Raw genomic sequence first — 14,467 nt, 5'->3', positions numbered from 1 at the left:
GAGCACAACGCCCAGACTGAAAGCGCCCAGGCAGTGCTCCGGCAGGGAAGGCACCAGGCAGGCGTCCTGCTGCTAGCCCTCCCCGGGCCCTGGCAGCCGCAGAACGACCGCGACAGGCCGGGAGCTGCCGCCTCGCGGCCCCGCAAAACACAGGGCCCGCCGCCCCTCAGCCGGCCTGCCCCTGCCCCTGCCCTTCAGTCCTCCGGAAGTCGCGCTCTATGGGCCGGCGGTCCTCCAGGCCGCCGGAAGTGCCCGTCAGTCCTCCAGGGGCGGCACTCTATGGGATCGGGCTGGGCTGGGCTGGGCTGGGCTGGCTGCCCGGCGGCGGGTGGCGGGGGGAATACCGGTCTGTGGGCTCAGAAAGCAGGGAGCCCAAGCGTTGGTGGCAGTCACATGGCTACCAGGGTATAGGGGAGGGCCCGCGGCAGAATTCCTTGCAGGCACCTTCTCTGGGGGAACAATGGCTGGATGGTTGTTGGAGTTGGGCTCCAACAGAGTGTGAAGGTGACGGCGGGACCGTTTCCTGGGCTCAGCAATGAGGTAGCCCAAGTTTTGTTGCGGTAGTCACATGGCTACCAAGGCAAGGTGAGAGCCAGTGACAGAATTCCTTCCTGGCACCTTCTCCATAGGCGAAGTGACTGGATGGTTCTACTGTTTGAGTGCGTAAGGGATGGGGGGGGGCACGTTTTCTGGGCCCAGCAATGAGGTAGCCCAAGTTTTGTGTGTCCCTCACATGGCTACCAGGGCAGGGTGAGGGCCAGCACCAGAATGCCTTCCTGGCACATTCGCCTCGGGAGCAGTGCCTGGACGGTTCTGACATGCGGGTTGTGCCCTGCCGGAGTGGGCCTGGGGGGCCGTCCTGTGGCTCGGGACGTGCAGCCCACGTGGACCACCAAGGTGAGGTGAAGGAGGGGGATGAAGGTAGAAATAAAAGGGACCAAGAAATGATTTGTTGGGGGTAGCTGTGGAGGAAAGAGGTCTACACAAGACCGCAACTGACTGAGCAATGGGTGATAAGCAGGAGAATTCAGCATCAAATGACTTCAACAGTAAGAGATGACAGTCCCGATTTCTCCTGCTCCTTGGGCTGCCTGCTTTGATGCTCTGTGGTTTTAGGGGACTGTGGTGTCCTGTGAACATCCTCATTTGGATGAGCACTTTCCTTCACCAAATTACCGGGATCTGCTTTTCTTTGACCTGGTAGCACCTGTAAAAAGATGGTGTTTGGATGAGAAGTCTGTGTCTGTGCAACAAGTAGTGGGTTCTCTGCTTTGTCCAGTGCTAATCCCTGCCTCACATCTCTTTGCTGACATTAGTTCAACTCTGAAGTGGCAATTCCTGATTGTTTTGGCACCTTCCTGGTGGGGCCAAAAATTGTAACCAGGAAAACTCTCCAAACCAAATAATAGTTTCAAAAGCCAACAGTGGTTTCTGGCAGTGCTGGGGGGGGGGGGGGGGTGGTGCGGATTTTTCCTCCTAACATGCACCCCAAGCTACTCAAGGGTAAACATTACATACAGCACAGTACTTGCATATTCGTAGTGCATGACATATTCGTTTTCATTCACGCACAGGATTGTTTACAAGTTTCTAATGCAGATTAGTACGTGCCCTCAGCACTGCTGAAGCTTTTTACCAGGTCCGCATGCTCCCCAAGCGGGGGGTTTGCCCTCTTTTGGGGGGGCTGTTTGAGTTGGAGGTGCAATCTCCCATTGCCACAATTACCTTGGTCCTACTTTCAACTAATTTGCTGAGGATAACAACACCTTATCAGCTTGTCTCCTCTTGCGGCCAGAACTTCCTCACTTGGAGGTTTGTTTCTGCATAATTTACATTAATGGGGTTCTTACCGTTATCTCGTTTCCCAGGTTTTGCTCCCTTGATTAGAAGTCCTTTAATTCATCAGTTTTGATGACTAGAGATGGTGGGTGCTTGAGAGAGTGACTCATTTAATGGCTTGAGAAGGTGGGTCAGCTTGACCTAAACTTTGTGCACTAAATCAGAGTTTGGTAATTCGGGAGTTCAGGCAACACTGGCACCTGCTGCGTGGGAGCTGTGGCGAGATGTTTCCAACATGGGAGATGGGCACCGAGAGTTGGGAAGTGCAGGGACAGTTCCCTTGGCTCAGAGAGCAGGTAGCCCAAGCCCTGTTGCAGCAGGTCCGTGGTGGCCAAGGGCTGGTGAGGGCCAGCAGCAGAACTCCTGCCTGGCGCCTTCCCTGGGGGAGCAGAGGACAAACATTCCCATTTGTGGCCAAGGGCCTCTGGTAGAGCTGAGGACACACTGTAACCGTGCTCTTGGCTCATCCATGGAGGTGAGGAGCTGTTTCAGCATGCTGGAGGGGTTGGATGCATCCCTCTTTGAACAGAAAGAGGCTCACACCATGGAAAAACTTCTTTTTAAAGCTACTTCTCAATAATCATCACTTCGATCTTGCCCAGGCCAAGCTTGTTGGCTGCTACTCGTGCAGATGATGCTCTCAAGGTGTGGTACCATGTATCTGCCGAATGGGAAATATCATTGCAAGCTGTAAAGCATCCTAGCCAGAGGACAGACCCTACCTTTAAATCCATCTGTCTGGGGAGTCTGTTCCAGGAAAATCATGGAATGGGTTGGGTTGGAGGGCCCTTAAAGCTCATCTAGTCCCAACCTCCTTGCCATGGGCAGGGACACCTTCCACCAGACCAGGTTGCTCCAAGCCCATCACACCTGGCCTTAAACAATGCCAGGGATGGGGCATCCACAGCTGCTCTGGCACCCTGTGCTAGCACCTCACCACCCTCACAGGGAAGAATTTCTCCCTAATATGCTCGTTGCAAGCGGAGAACTTCCTTGTGCCAAAGGCATTGCTGTAAGGAAGGTGTTTGGGGCAGTGAGTGAAGGTCTCTCAAGCAAGATTTCCATTTTTGGCGGTTGGATTGGAGCAATTTCCTGCACTTTCCAGGCCAAAGGGGCTGGGAATTCAAGTTAATCGTTGACCACGTGTGCAGTCAAGGCAGAAATGTCTTTGTCCAAGTGGAGCAGAAGTCTCATTTTTGGCAGATGCTGTAAACTTGCAGTAAAGGAAGAAATATGTGATTCCCACCACGACGGGGCAAAAGCTGCTTTTTGCTCACCTGGCCCATCCTGTTTGTCTTTTATTTAGAAATGTCTAAAGGTCAAGACAGCTTCCACTCTGCCAATTCATCATGACAGTGGCCAGTGCTGGGGAAACATGGGATGCATCTTCTCCAGCGTCCCATACTGGCAGCAGAGGGAGAGCCTGTTGGAAGAAGGGCTCGCTGGAGTCAAGAAGACGCTCTATATGAGTTATGCATCTTGCTCAACTTTATTAGTTTCTAACACTACTTATACAGAACCGATACACATGCATATTCGTAAAGCAGAAATGTAATTGGTTAGTAGTCTCTAAACACGCGCGGTTCTCACACCCCTAGTTATCATGACTAAAATAAGCATTCTATCCATGTAGCTAATTGTGTTGCTGTGCTTCAGCCTTGTAGTTTGTTACTCCCTATATTCCCATACCGGTCCCTATCTTTCTTGGCCCTGCACCTGCTTTCCCAGCAGCTGTATCTTGTTACAGCCACGGCCTGTTGGCACAACATAATTACCTGGTCTCAGGATTCAAGAATAGCTCAAGGCTACCTTTCTTGTTAACTTCAGCACAGCAACTTCAGTACAATTCTGATTACAGGCCTATTCTAATACTAGGCCTGGATTGTGCAGATCTTCAGAGATTCTAAGGCCATGCTTCTGCAGCCATTCTTCTACAAGAGCCCTTGTCTTCCATCCCTCTGTGCCCATTTCCACACCTGAAATGAGATGGGATGGAACAAACTTTGTCCATGATGTGACCGATGGACCACCTCAGAGGCCGGCTGGGTTCCTCCTCTTGACCGATGGTTTTCTCACCCTGAGTTACTCCCAGAAGTGCTGAAGCTGCTTTCAGCTACCAACTTCCCTAGAGACCAAGCCCTAAGGGCTGCTTGGAGCTTCATGGGGTGGCAGTAGATATGGAAGCTGCACTGCTCTTCCCTTAGCCCTTGGCTGAAAAATACTTTGTGCAAAAGTATTGGCTACCTTGCTTGCAGTAGTTTGCAGGAAATATCCCCCCTCCAACATCCACCTTACTTATCCAACTTACTCAACCTGAGTGTTTTCAGGGAGCATGGGAGGTCCTGTAGGTCATGGGGAGCACCCAGGCCAACACCATTTGCCTTCCAGTGGGATGCTCTGGATGATGGGATGCTGTAACCTCAGTCCCAGGGCTCATGCGCGCCGTTCCTCGTGGACTCTGGCTTTCATCAGAGGCTCTTGGCACCTTTTCAGCCCAGCAGTCACCAAGAACTGGTAGACCTAAAATCTGGAGGGTAGCACTTCCCCTCCTGCTGCTTGCGATAACAAATGCTACAAAAATAACTTGAGGTTTCTGCAAGCACACAGTGCAAGCAGCTGCTGGGAAATCTCACACGTTTTGGAGAATCAAAGCCCTCTGGAGCACCCTCAGCTGTGCTCACCCCCATCAGCATCCCACCACCGGGGCTGGAGGGAGCTGCAGGGGCAACAGAGCGGAGCCAGCCCCCCGGCCGCGATCGCATCGAGGTGAGGAAGCAATTGCATTTGAGGAGCCACGAAACCCTGGGTGCACATGGCCAGTCTGGGGCTCATCCTGCAGTCCAGCACGGTGCTGGGAGCTTCTCTGGTCCTGCCCTGAGCCCTGCTTGAGTTGGTTCAAGTTCAGGGCTGCGGTCAGCTGGTGTTTCACGGGGAAGTGACTAATGCTTATGTTCCCCTTTTTGTTTCTTTTGGCGTTTAATGTCAGCGTTTGCAACGTGGCTTCTTTCCCTGGTGCTGGCTCAGCTGGGAGCTGCAGGTGGCTCTGGGGATGGCAGCAAGCATCTGCCATGTCCCCCACCATGCTCCCCACCGACCACCTCTTGTCTGGAGACTGTGAGAAGGCAAAAAGATTATTTACATCTTTCCAGGCTCAGCAGTGCATGCTCTGAGCTTTTCCCTGACTTTCTAGCAGCCTTTCCAGCTGCTAGCCTCCATGTGATGTTCTAATCACCAAAAATCCCAGTTCCTCTCCTGCTCACCACGCACAGAGGAGTGCCGGTGCCAGGACATCGGCTCCTCCTCACTCCCAGCCCCTCCGAGCTCCGGGAGTCACCGGCCACTGGCAGTCCCATGGCCAAGCACTCCTGTTGATCGCTGCTCTAGATCCGTGCCAGGTGGGTGAGAGCTGCGCTGCAGTTGTACCTTGCCAAGGGATACACGTAGGATGCATTAACCGGCAAGAAACCCGCATCCTGCTGGGAAGAGGCATTGGATTAACCTGACCTTCTGATGCAAAAGATGATGCGCTAACAGCCCAGCGAGGACCAGAGGAAATGTGGGATACTGTTTACGCCTGGAGCTGAGGCTGTGCAATCGCATCTTGCAGGCTGGTGAGGACACGCTGGGATATTTCATAACAGGTCACTCGGCATTCACAACTGCTGCTTTTAAAACACAAGTTTTACGGCTGTTGCTGGACTGTAAATCTCCAACTTCCATGGCTGGCGCCTTTTGGGGGAAAACATCCGGCTTCGGCAAACTTTGATGCTCTCTGAGCACGACCCACTGTGCGTCACTCGTGGATGGGGCTCGTACCACGCAGTGCGCCTACAGTTAGAAAATGCCTTGCAAAAGCAGAACTTCAGGATTTAGGGGTTTGCTGGGTCTTGCTCAAGGGCTGGGCAATGTGATTGCTGGTAAGTCAGGGCCTCTTCCTGCACCCAGACATGTTGCGCAGCTCTGCTTTGGCTTTGGACAAGCGTGGTTGGCACCTCGCAGATGGTGGTGGGTGCTGGTGGCCAGGCTGACACCTGCTGGGGACCCAAAGGTGATTGGGGTGGAGGGGGTGGTGTGGTGTTACCTGGAGGTCTGTGATCCTCCTGGGGTGATGCTCCTTCTCCCTTCTTCCTTGAATTGGGGGGAGGGGGGCTGAAGGGTTGCAATCATCCCAGCGGATGGGAGAGGGGATCACAGAGGGGCTTGGTGTTCCTGGAAAACCCCTAGGGATCCCGCAGCTCCAGCTGGAATGAAAGCACCCTCTGAGGAGCCATGCCTGGACCAGCTGCCTGTGGAAATATGCTCCCGTGTGAGCCACACATGAGGTTTCTCTCCAAGCTGGTGGCCCTGGGCAGAGAAAGGCAGGGTGATGTGTTGCAAGGTCTCGGGGTGGGCTCCTCTGCCCCCTCTTCATCCATCCCTCCACAAGGATGGATCCAGAGCAGAACAGCTGGAGCCAGGCGATCCCCTTCACGTGACGCCGCTCCTCCTTGTGCTGACAGAATTCTCCTTTCGAGCGTTCTAGGTTGAAACGCTCGGTCTGGGTTTTGCCTCAGGCAACCCCTCAAGAAACTGGGTGAGAAAGGCAGGAGTAACGCTGGGGCTGGCTCCTGAGGAGGAGCAGAGGATAAACAGCCACAAATCATGGGATTACTGTAAGCACGTTCATCCTGTGGTGGGAGCACAGTTAAAGACCAGGCACTTGGCTCGACTTCAGGACATTTGGGGATGGCCTCGCCTGCCCCGGCCGGCGCCGGGGGGACCTGCCCGTTGCCTCATCTGACCAGGGCTTTCTCATCCCTCTGCTCACGCTTGTTGGTCAAAGCATCCCTTAAGAGAAGGCGAGAGGCGGGTGGCCCCATTCCAGCCTTGGTGGCTTGTTCCCACCGTGGGTTTTCTCTTCCCTGGCATGCGGGCAGCCCTGGACTGGCACGGCACTTCCCACCGCACGTGGCCCTGCTGGATCCATGCCATCCCGGCGTGCCCAGCTCCATCCCAACCAGCTTTGGACTTCCCAGGGATGATGTAACCCCAGCCACGGTTGCTTCAGGAAGGACTGGACCCAGGGCACGTGCCACACCGGCTGCACGGAGGAGCCGCTGCCACAAGCTGGGCTGTGGTGTCATCAGCCAGTTTGGTAGGACAAAGTCCAACGCTGATCCGCTCCCTCCTCCCTGTATGCGCCGGTATGAGACGGGCTGACCGGCTGCTGCTTCCCCGCTCCGCTTCTGCTTCGGAGGGGTTTTAGGGCATGGGCCGAGTGCCCGGCTCAGCCCCATGCCGTAACGCACCGCCGCGTGGTGAAGGACAGAGAAGGCAGCTGAGGATGCAGGGATGGACAAGCCGCACGCAATGCTGCCCACAGTGCTCACCTGCCTGCACATCATCCTCTCTCCATCACCCCCTGCCACCTGCTCTGCCACCTCGCAGGTCATCAGACGTTGCCCACGGCCACTTGCCCCTCACTGATGGAGCGGGGGAGGCAAGGGGGATCGCCCCAGCCACGGGCTGGCACAGTGATCTGTGGGGAGAACGGGAAGTGCAAGGGAAATCTTTGTGCCTGAGGAAAAAGTATTACATATTTTTCACCTCCACAGCTACAAACCAGCTTGTAAATCACCTGACCCCAGCACCGTCAGAGCTCCTGTCCAACATCCCGGGCAGAGGAGAAATTCCTACTGGGTGTTTACTCTGGCATCACCCGCCAGCAGCCTGGGACAGGGAGGGGGGACAGAGGGCGGGCAAAGTTCGGCTCCTATAAAATCGGGTCTGGTCCACTTCATTCATTCCCTTGGAAGCATCGCTGGGAGCTGCACGTCCAGCCTTTGCGCAAGAGGTTTTGTAGATAAATTCCCCCGGCGCTGCCGGCTGCCTGCACGATGCCGAGGGCACCGTGGGATGTCGGTGCTGCCCTCACCTGCTTCCAGCTCCTGCTGCTGCTCACCAGTGTGGAGCTGAGGCCCCACGCGTGGGATGAGGACAGACTCCAGCTGGAAGCCATCAAAAAGCAGATCCTGGAGCGGCTGGGGATGCCCGCTCCCCCCGTGATCCGGCACCGGCTGGACCAGGAGAGCATCCAGAGAGCGCAGCGGCTGTACCAGCAGAAAGTGTCTGAGCTGATGGGGAACTGGAGCCGGGAGGAGGAGGGAGCTGTGCCCGGGACCAGCCGCCTGCATCGCCTGACCCCCAAGCGTGAGTGGCCGTGGCTCCCTGCGCATCCCACAGCCCCTGTCCCCTGGGCGCACACGCGTGTGTCCCTGCTCGGGCATGTCAGCCAGGCTGCCTGGGCATGTGCCGGGACATGACCGGGCATGAATCCCGGCGGCCGTGGTCATCCTTATCCCAGCTACTTCCCTTGCCCCAGCAGTGGGGAGGAGCCACAGCTTGAGCTGTTTTGCTTAAAATCACAAAATCCAGGAAATTTGGCATGAAAGCTTTGATCAGCACAGTGGCAGCTGTGGGTGCTCAGGGCGGGGCTGGAGGTGGCTTGGGGGTGAGCGGAGGGGAGGTGAGAGGTGCCCTGGCTTCAGCCTCATTTGAGGTTTCCTCTGGATCTGGTGGGATTTTGGGAAATATTCAGCTCCTGCTGCTTGGGCTGGGGGGGGGGACAGCCAGGGTGGGGGGTGGGGGTCACCACAACAGGTTCTGGGGCACCGGCTCGGGTACCAGCTGCCGCCCCTCAGCAAGATCCTCTGGTCGGGGGGTGGTCCCTGGAGATGGTGGGTCCCGAGTGATCTGGGGCTGAGGACGGGGCCGCATCTCCCTGGCCTCAGCATCCCTCAGGATTTGGGTGATTCCCCAGAGACAGCGGTTTGGCTGCCTGACAGGAGCTGGTCACGAGCCTTGGCCGCCGGGGGGGATTGCTGTCTCTTACACCAGTTGCCCTTCCTGTCCCTGCAGTGCTGCGCTGGCTGGACATCCCCTGGGAACACCAGGACCCCCCGGGAGACCAGGACCCCTGCGGTCCCTACCGCTACCATCTCCTCCTCTCCCGCACGGAGGCTTTCCACCGGCAGCTCCAGGTGGTGCAGGCGGAGCTGAAACTCTTCAAGCCATCCCTGTCCTCCCGTGACATGTCCCTACTTGATGCCTCGGTGTCCCCTCAGGTCAACATCTACACACTGGGGGGGGCTCACGGGACCCCCCAGCTCCTGCGCAGCCAAGAGCTGGACCGTGACACCCTGAGCCTGGACCTCACGGCAGCTGTCCGGCCCTGGGCTGCTGGTCCTGAGGACACCCTGCACCTGGAGCTGGCCTTCACAGCCAATGTCTCAGCCTTGCTGGCCACCGTGGGGGGCGAGACGCTGGTGCTGGAGGTGGAAACCCATGAGACCAGAGGTCGGGGGGCCCGGAGAGCTCGGGGGCTGGAGGAAGAGTGCAGGAAGAGCGATGGGAAGTGTTGCCTCAAGTCACTCAAGGTCTCCTTCCAGGACATCGGCTGGTCGGACTGGGTCATTGCCCCCAACAGCTACTACATGAGGTTCTGCGAAGGTTCCTGTCCCCACAACTACAAGCCCGCCAGCATGCACGCCCAGATCAAAGCCCGCATGCACTCCCTCTCCAAAGCCACCCCACCGCCCTGCTGTGTCCCTGCCGGCTACGACCCCATGGTGCTGATGCACTACGACGGCGAGGGCAGGCTGGTCTCGACCCTCTTTGAGGACATGCTGGTTACCAGGTGCCACTGTGCCTGACGGCATCACCTCTGGCTCAGCCCAGGACCTGTCACCAGCCGGATGGGGCAGAGCCTGCCCATCTCCCAGCAGATCCGGCATCCCAAAACCCAGACCCTGTGGCACAAAATGCCTCCGTGCTGGCCCCGGCTCCACTGTCTGGCTCAACCCCAGGGTGTCTGGCAGTGAACCCCCCTCCACAGGCCACAGTAACTTATTTCCCCCTCTCTTCCTTTATTTAAAACCATATTTTATTTGATTGGTGGCTCCTTCCCACCAGGCAGAGCCCAAATGGGTGGGTGTGGGTGTCCCCAGGTGGCTGCAGACCACGCCAGGTCTGAGCACTGTCTCTTCTCTGCTTAGAGACTTATTTATACCACCCTCTTATTTATTGCTAATTTATTGTCTTTTATAACAAAATACTTTTTCAGGAAAGATTTTGTGTGTGTGTGTGTATTTGTATTTAGTATATTTCTATAAAACAGAAATAAAGTAATAATGTAAATGAACAGGGTGATGCTATCAGGGATGCTGGCTGCACCTCCCATACAACCAGCTGGGGGTCTCCGGGTCACCTTTGGCCGGGGGTCCCATAGCTCGGATCCTCAGTTCCCCCTCTGCAAGTGGCCGGGAACTGACTCCATATGGATTTGCCAGTAAATCCTTATGGTTTTCCGGGGCCGGGCCAGCCCCATCCCCTCCCTGCCACTGCTGCCGGTGGTGAGTAATGCCTGGGCGATGCTCCCAGAGACCTTTGAGTTGTTTGTGTCCTTGAGGTGGGTGCTGGGCACAGCCTTGACCCCGCCAGGCGGGACATCCATCCGGAATGCTGCTGCCCGATTTCCAGGTACCTCCGGCTCTGGAACCCTACGGGCACCAAGGGGTGGGGGAAACCCCGGCTCCCCTGGGCTCTGTCGCTGCAGAGGTGTGTGGCCCACACCGTGTCCCCAAGGGACTCAGCACAGCTGGATAGGGTGGCTCTGCTGGTCACAGCTCCTCTCTGTCCTGTCCCCTCTTCCAGCATGTATTGGGGGTGTCCTTGGCTGCCCGGCCCCTTGGCAGCTCCTGGTGAGGACCTGGGCTTGAGGAACGTGGGATATGGGGACCTCGATGCTGGGGACAGGGTCTTTGCAGACCAGGGCTTGAGGGACACAAGCTATGGGGATGTCCACTCTTGGGGACAGGGACTTGAGGGAGTTGGACTTCAGCCACCTCCACTCTGGGGACCCCTGCTCTGGGGACCTGTTCTCGAGGGTCCTGGTCCCTTGGGACCCCCAGTCTGGGGACACAGGGGACACAGGCTCTGGGGACCTGTCCTTGATGGTCCTGGTCCCTTGGGACCCCTAGTATGGGGACACAGGCTCTAGGGACCTGTCCTCGAGGGCCCTTGGGACCCCCACTCTGGGGACCTGTTCTCAAGGGTCCTGGATCCTTGGGACCCCCACTCTGGGAACACAGGCTCTGGGGATCTGCCGTTGAGGGCCCTTGGGACCCCCAGTCAGGGGACACGGGCTCTGGGGACCTATCCTCGAGGGTCCTTGGGACCTGTCCTTGATGGTCCTGGTCCCTTGGGACCCCCGCTCTGGGGACACAGGCTTTTTAAGCTGCAGACAGGTTCCCCAGGGACCCCCCACCTCACTCAGCTCTTTCAGGTTAATGTTTACAGACACCCCAGAGCTCCCGACGCCCGTAAGTGGGGCTGTCAGTGCCATTAAGAGATAACGAACCCCGGCTCTGCTCCACTGGTGCCACCCCACTGCTGCCAGAGGGACCAATCCAGCCCGGGGGTGACACCAGCCTTGGGGCAGCCCCTCCCCCCCTCCACCATGTCCTGCCCAGGGCTCCCAGCAGACCACCAGCTACATGGGTCATTTAAGGTAATTAAACCATTTAATGGGGCATGGTGGAGCATCACAAGGGTCAGAGCTCAGGGGACCTGGACAAGCCGTGGGGTCCCCATGTCCCCAGGCTACTGGTCCCCTCGGGGTGCACAGCCTAGCAGCGTGGGGCTCGGGGATCTTGCTAAGAGCATTCAAATTAGGGACTTTCCCTTTTGTTCCCCAAACGGGCAGATTTAGCAGGAAAAAGGAGGGGTGAAGGTGACAGCGGGGAGGGTGGTCCCAGTACCCAGAAGTCCCCAACGGCTGGCATGTCCCCAAGGGCACATGCACCCTGACACTCTCCATCAGCAGCCGAAAGGGGAAGAGGAACCAAACGCCGTGGTCACCCCAGGGCCCCGCTCAGGCCGGACACGCCAGATGGCGGCGGATGCTGCGCTGAGGTGTCCCTGCGGTCGGAGGCCACCGGCCCCGGGGAGGAAGCTCTGGCCCTCAGCCCTCACCCTACAGTGGGAACCGGGGAGAAGCAGGGGGATGGGGGGTGTCACAAACACCCACCCCTGAAAAAGGCGTCCCTAGCAGGATGTGTGTGTGGGGACCACATGTGTCCCTGTCCCCACCGTGGGGACATCCACGGAGCCAACGTCCATGGGGAGCACCCAGCCCCGTCCCCTCTGGGCTGGGGGGGCACCAGGGAAAGTCCTGGGGAGAAGCGTCAGCGGGAGCCAGAGGTTCACCCCCCCGGCCCCCCGGCCCCTCACTTGTCGGGGACAATGTAGATGTCCTCGCTGGCGCTCTGCGTGTTGGCGTAGATGGGCTGGTCCCCGGGGCTGGCCTCGCTCTCCAGGAAATAATCATCGTCCTCCAGGACCTGGGGGCTGGGAGGGACAGAGGGGTGGCACCCCGCACCGTGCCCAGGCAGTGGGGGGGCTCAGGGTGGCTGGTCCCTAATGGGGGAGCAAACGCCATGGGGGGGCTCTGGGGGTGCGGGTGGGGGGAAAGGGCTCAGCCCTGACAAGCGCCTGGGCCTTGGGGATGGTGGGGTGGGACAGCGTGGGGTGGCATGAGTGGCACTGCATGGGGTAGCATAGCACGGGGTGGCACTGTGTGGGGTGGGGTGGGGAGGGATGGCATGCACGGGACCGGACAGCATGGCACCAGGCAACATGGCATGGGAAGGGATGGCACAGCACGGCATGGCACGGCACAGCATGGGATGGGATGGGAAGGAATGGGATGGCATGGCATGGCACAGCATGGAATGGGATGGCATGGCATGGCATGGCACAGCACGGGACAAGATGGGATGGGATGAGATGGCACAGGATGACACAGAATGACACGGGATGGCACAGCATGGGATGGGATGGGATGGGATGGGATGGGATGGGATGGGATGGGATGGGATGGGATGGGATGGGATGGCACGGGATGGGATGGGATGGCACGGGATGGGATGGCACGGGATGGGATGGGATGACACGGGATGACACGGGATGGGATGGGGTGGGATGGGATGGGATGGCACACCGTGGAAGGGATGGGATGGCATGGGATAGCGTGGGACAAGGTGGCATGGTACAGCACAGCAGGGGAGGGGATGGGTCGCGCCCAGCAGCCAGTCCCTGTGCTGGAGCCTCACCTGTGCTGCTCCTCCTGCCACCTGGGCATCCAGCCTGGCACGGCGGCCGGCACGGTGCAGGGGTTCACAAAGACATTCTCATAGTCCAGCGCAGCAGTGGCATCGGTGGTGCCAGTCTCCATGGCCCGGCTGATGTAGCGGGGCTGCCCGTGGGCTCCGGCGGGCTCCCACTTACCCCACCCCACGCTGGCAGCACCAGTGGCTGCTTTCCTCCGCCAGTAACAAACTGCAGCGGTGCCCAGCACCAGCACAGCCACACCAGTGGCAGCCCCGGCCAGGCCGGCCACCAGCCCCACATTGTGCCGGCATTGCTGGCGGTGGAAATCGGTGACATTGACGAAGCTGTGATGGGCGGTGAGGCAGTGGCACTGGGGTGCCGCGCACCCGGAGCAGGTGCAGGGTGCCAGGATGGTGCCCACCACGTCGCAGCGGCACGGCACAGCCAGGAGCTGCAGGCTGGCCTGGAAGGCGGTGGGGGGCACGGCGGGCAGGGGGTTGCCCTCCAAGCGTAGGATCTGCAGAGCCGTGGCGTTGGCGAAGAAGCCGGCGGGCAGTTGCCGCAGCTGGTTGTGCTGCAGCTGGAGGTGCCGCAGGTGCCGCGCTCGGCTGAGGAAGGCGGGTGGCAGCTCCCGCAGCCGGTTGTGGGACAGGTCCAGCTCCAGCAGCTCCGGCCCGATGTGGGATGAGGGGCTCAGGGCGCCGATGCCGTTATGGCTCAGCCACAAGCGGCTCTTCTGCTGGAAGGGGCCCCAGTCCAGCTCGGCGCACTGCCGGCTTCTGTTGGCCAAATCCAGCTCGGCCGAGGCCGCGGGCAGCGCGGGGAAGCAGGGGGCTGCAGGGGCTGCGGGGGTCGTGGTGGTCACGGGGTGCAGCAGCAGCAGCAGCAGCAGCAGGGGGAGGGGGGCCACAGGGTGCCCCATGGCCCCTCCGCCAGCTCCCTGGGTGGGAAATAGGGGGGTCAGCAGGAGCCGCCTGAGCAGCCCCCTGTTCCCGCTGAGCATGCCGGTTTCTCCCTCCCAGTGCAAACCAGCGCAGCCCAGTCTGGCACCACCCCTGCTCTCACCCTCACCCAGGGTGGCACCCACGGGTCCTGGCGGGTGGTTTCCAGCTCCCCGCTGGCCCCAGCAGCCCAACTCGCCTGCGCTCCAGCTGCCTCTGCCTGGGTGCAGGAAGAGGAACAGGCAGGTCCCACCCCACCCTCCGGTGTCACCCTGCTAGGGTGTAGCTGTCATCAGCAGGGGCCGGGGGGGGGGGAGGGGGCAGCACCCCCCGCCTCAGCACCCCCTGGCCACCACCAGCCCCCTGACCCTTTCCTGGGGTGCTGCGGGGCTCTGACCCCAGGTGCTGCTCCCTGCCCACAGCACCTGGGGGGAGCCCGGGGGGGGGGCTCAGGGCTGGGGGGGGGGCTGCGCTCAGCACGGTGCTGAGCATCGCCACAGCCTCACATATCAGCCCCAGCCAGGGGACCCCAACACTGC

At 59.1% G+C, this 14,467-nt stretch overlaps 2 protein-coding genes across 6 annotated transcripts; one reads left to right on the top strand and one right to left on the bottom strand.

The window, feature by feature from the left end:
• The first annotated feature begins 308 nt into the window (after window positions 1–308).
• Window positions 309–10,018, top strand: GDF15 (growth differentiation factor 15). Of its 3 annotated transcripts, none has more exons than XM_080382680.1 (3): window positions 309–585; window positions 3,146–8,028; window positions 8,737–10,018. In XM_080382680.1, exons 2-3 carry the CDS (start codon window positions 7,716–7,718, stop codon window positions 9,528–9,530), a joined length of 1,107 nt encoding a protein of 368 aa, XP_080238806.1. In that variant the 5' UTR covers window positions 309–585; window positions 3,146–7,715; the 3' UTR covers window positions 9,531–10,018. The 3 variants fall into 3 exon arrangements, with proteins under 3 accessions (XP_080238806.1, XP_080238805.1, XP_080238804.1); XM_080382679.1 differs by having other exon boundaries at window positions 1,756–8,028; XM_080382678.1 differs by having other exon boundaries at window positions 309–8,028.
• Window positions 9,892–14,226, bottom strand: LRRC25 (leucine rich repeat containing 25). 3 transcript variants are annotated; one of them, XR_013927392.1, is made up of 3 exons: window positions 12,990–14,226; window positions 10,904–12,225; window positions 9,892–10,721 (listed from the first exon to the last, which is right to left on the bottom strand). XR_013927392.1 is itself a non-coding variant. In XM_080382677.1 (3 exons), exons 2-3 carry the CDS (start codon window positions 13,907–13,909, stop codon window positions 12,105–12,107), a joined length of 1,041 nt encoding a protein of 346 aa, XP_080238803.1. In that variant the 5' UTR covers window positions 13,910–13,927; window positions 14,059–14,225; the 3' UTR covers window positions 9,892–12,104. The 3 variants fall into 3 exon arrangements, 2 of the variants coding, with proteins under 2 accessions (XP_080238803.1, XP_080238802.1); XM_080382677.1 differs by having other exon boundaries at window positions 9,892–12,225; window positions 12,990–13,927; window positions 14,059–14,225; XM_080382676.1 differs by having other exon boundaries at window positions 9,892–12,225.
• Window positions 14,227–14,467: the final 241 nt, after the last annotated feature.

This window comes from Falco punctatus (genome assembly GCF_963210335.1).
Source record: "Falco punctatus genome assembly, chromosome: 4".
Lineage (NCBI taxonomy): Eukaryota > Metazoa > Chordata > Aves > Falconiformes > Falconidae > Falco > Falco punctatus.
This window is presented reverse-complemented; position numbering and strand designations above follow the sequence as displayed.